Source organism: Poromitra crassiceps (assembly GCF_964638095.1).
Source record: "Poromitra crassiceps genome assembly, chromosome: 1".
Taxonomy (NCBI): domain Eukaryota; kingdom Metazoa; phylum Chordata; class Actinopteri; order Beryciformes; family Melamphaidae; genus Poromitra; species Poromitra crassiceps.
This window is the reverse complement of record NC_139623.1, coordinates 8,127,413-8,127,703: the sequence shown is the minus strand read 5'-3', so window position 1 is coordinate 8,127,703 and position 291 is coordinate 8,127,413. Positions and strand designations below refer to the sequence as shown.

General features: G+C 60.5%; 1 protein-coding gene across 1 annotated transcript in view; it reads right to left on the bottom strand.

Moving 5' to 3' along the window:
• The window catches only part of LOC310773614 (rap guanine nucleotide exchange factor 5-like), a gene marked incomplete at both ends in the record, with an annotated part of 37,964 nt that extends 37,928 nt beyond the window's left edge, over positions 1-36 (bottom strand). The window contains one exon of the mRNA XM_083633536.1: positions 1-36. This exon is cut by the window's left edge and continues 144 nt beyond it. Coding sequence (XP_083489662.1) covers positions 1-36 — 36 coding nt within the window.
• Positions 37-291: the final 255 nt, after the last annotated feature.

The following is a 291-nucleotide window of genomic DNA, read 5'->3' as shown; positions in this document are numbered from 1 at the left end:
AGAGAACATGTACCTCAGGCCACAGTCCCACGACATCGCCGGCTCACTGGCTGTCCACCAGGCAGGGCTGTCCACCAGGCAAGGCTGTCCACCAGGCAGGGCTGTCCACCAGGCAGGGCTGTCCACCAGACAAGGCTGTCCACCAGGCAAGGCTGTCCACCAGACAAGGCTGTCCACCAGGCAAGGCTGTCCACCAGGCAAAAACACCAGGAGCCGTGCCTGCAGGGAGCTCTCTTCTCTACTCTTACAAGGGGGGACGAGCAGCTCCAAAATTAGTGTGTGTGTTCAGTG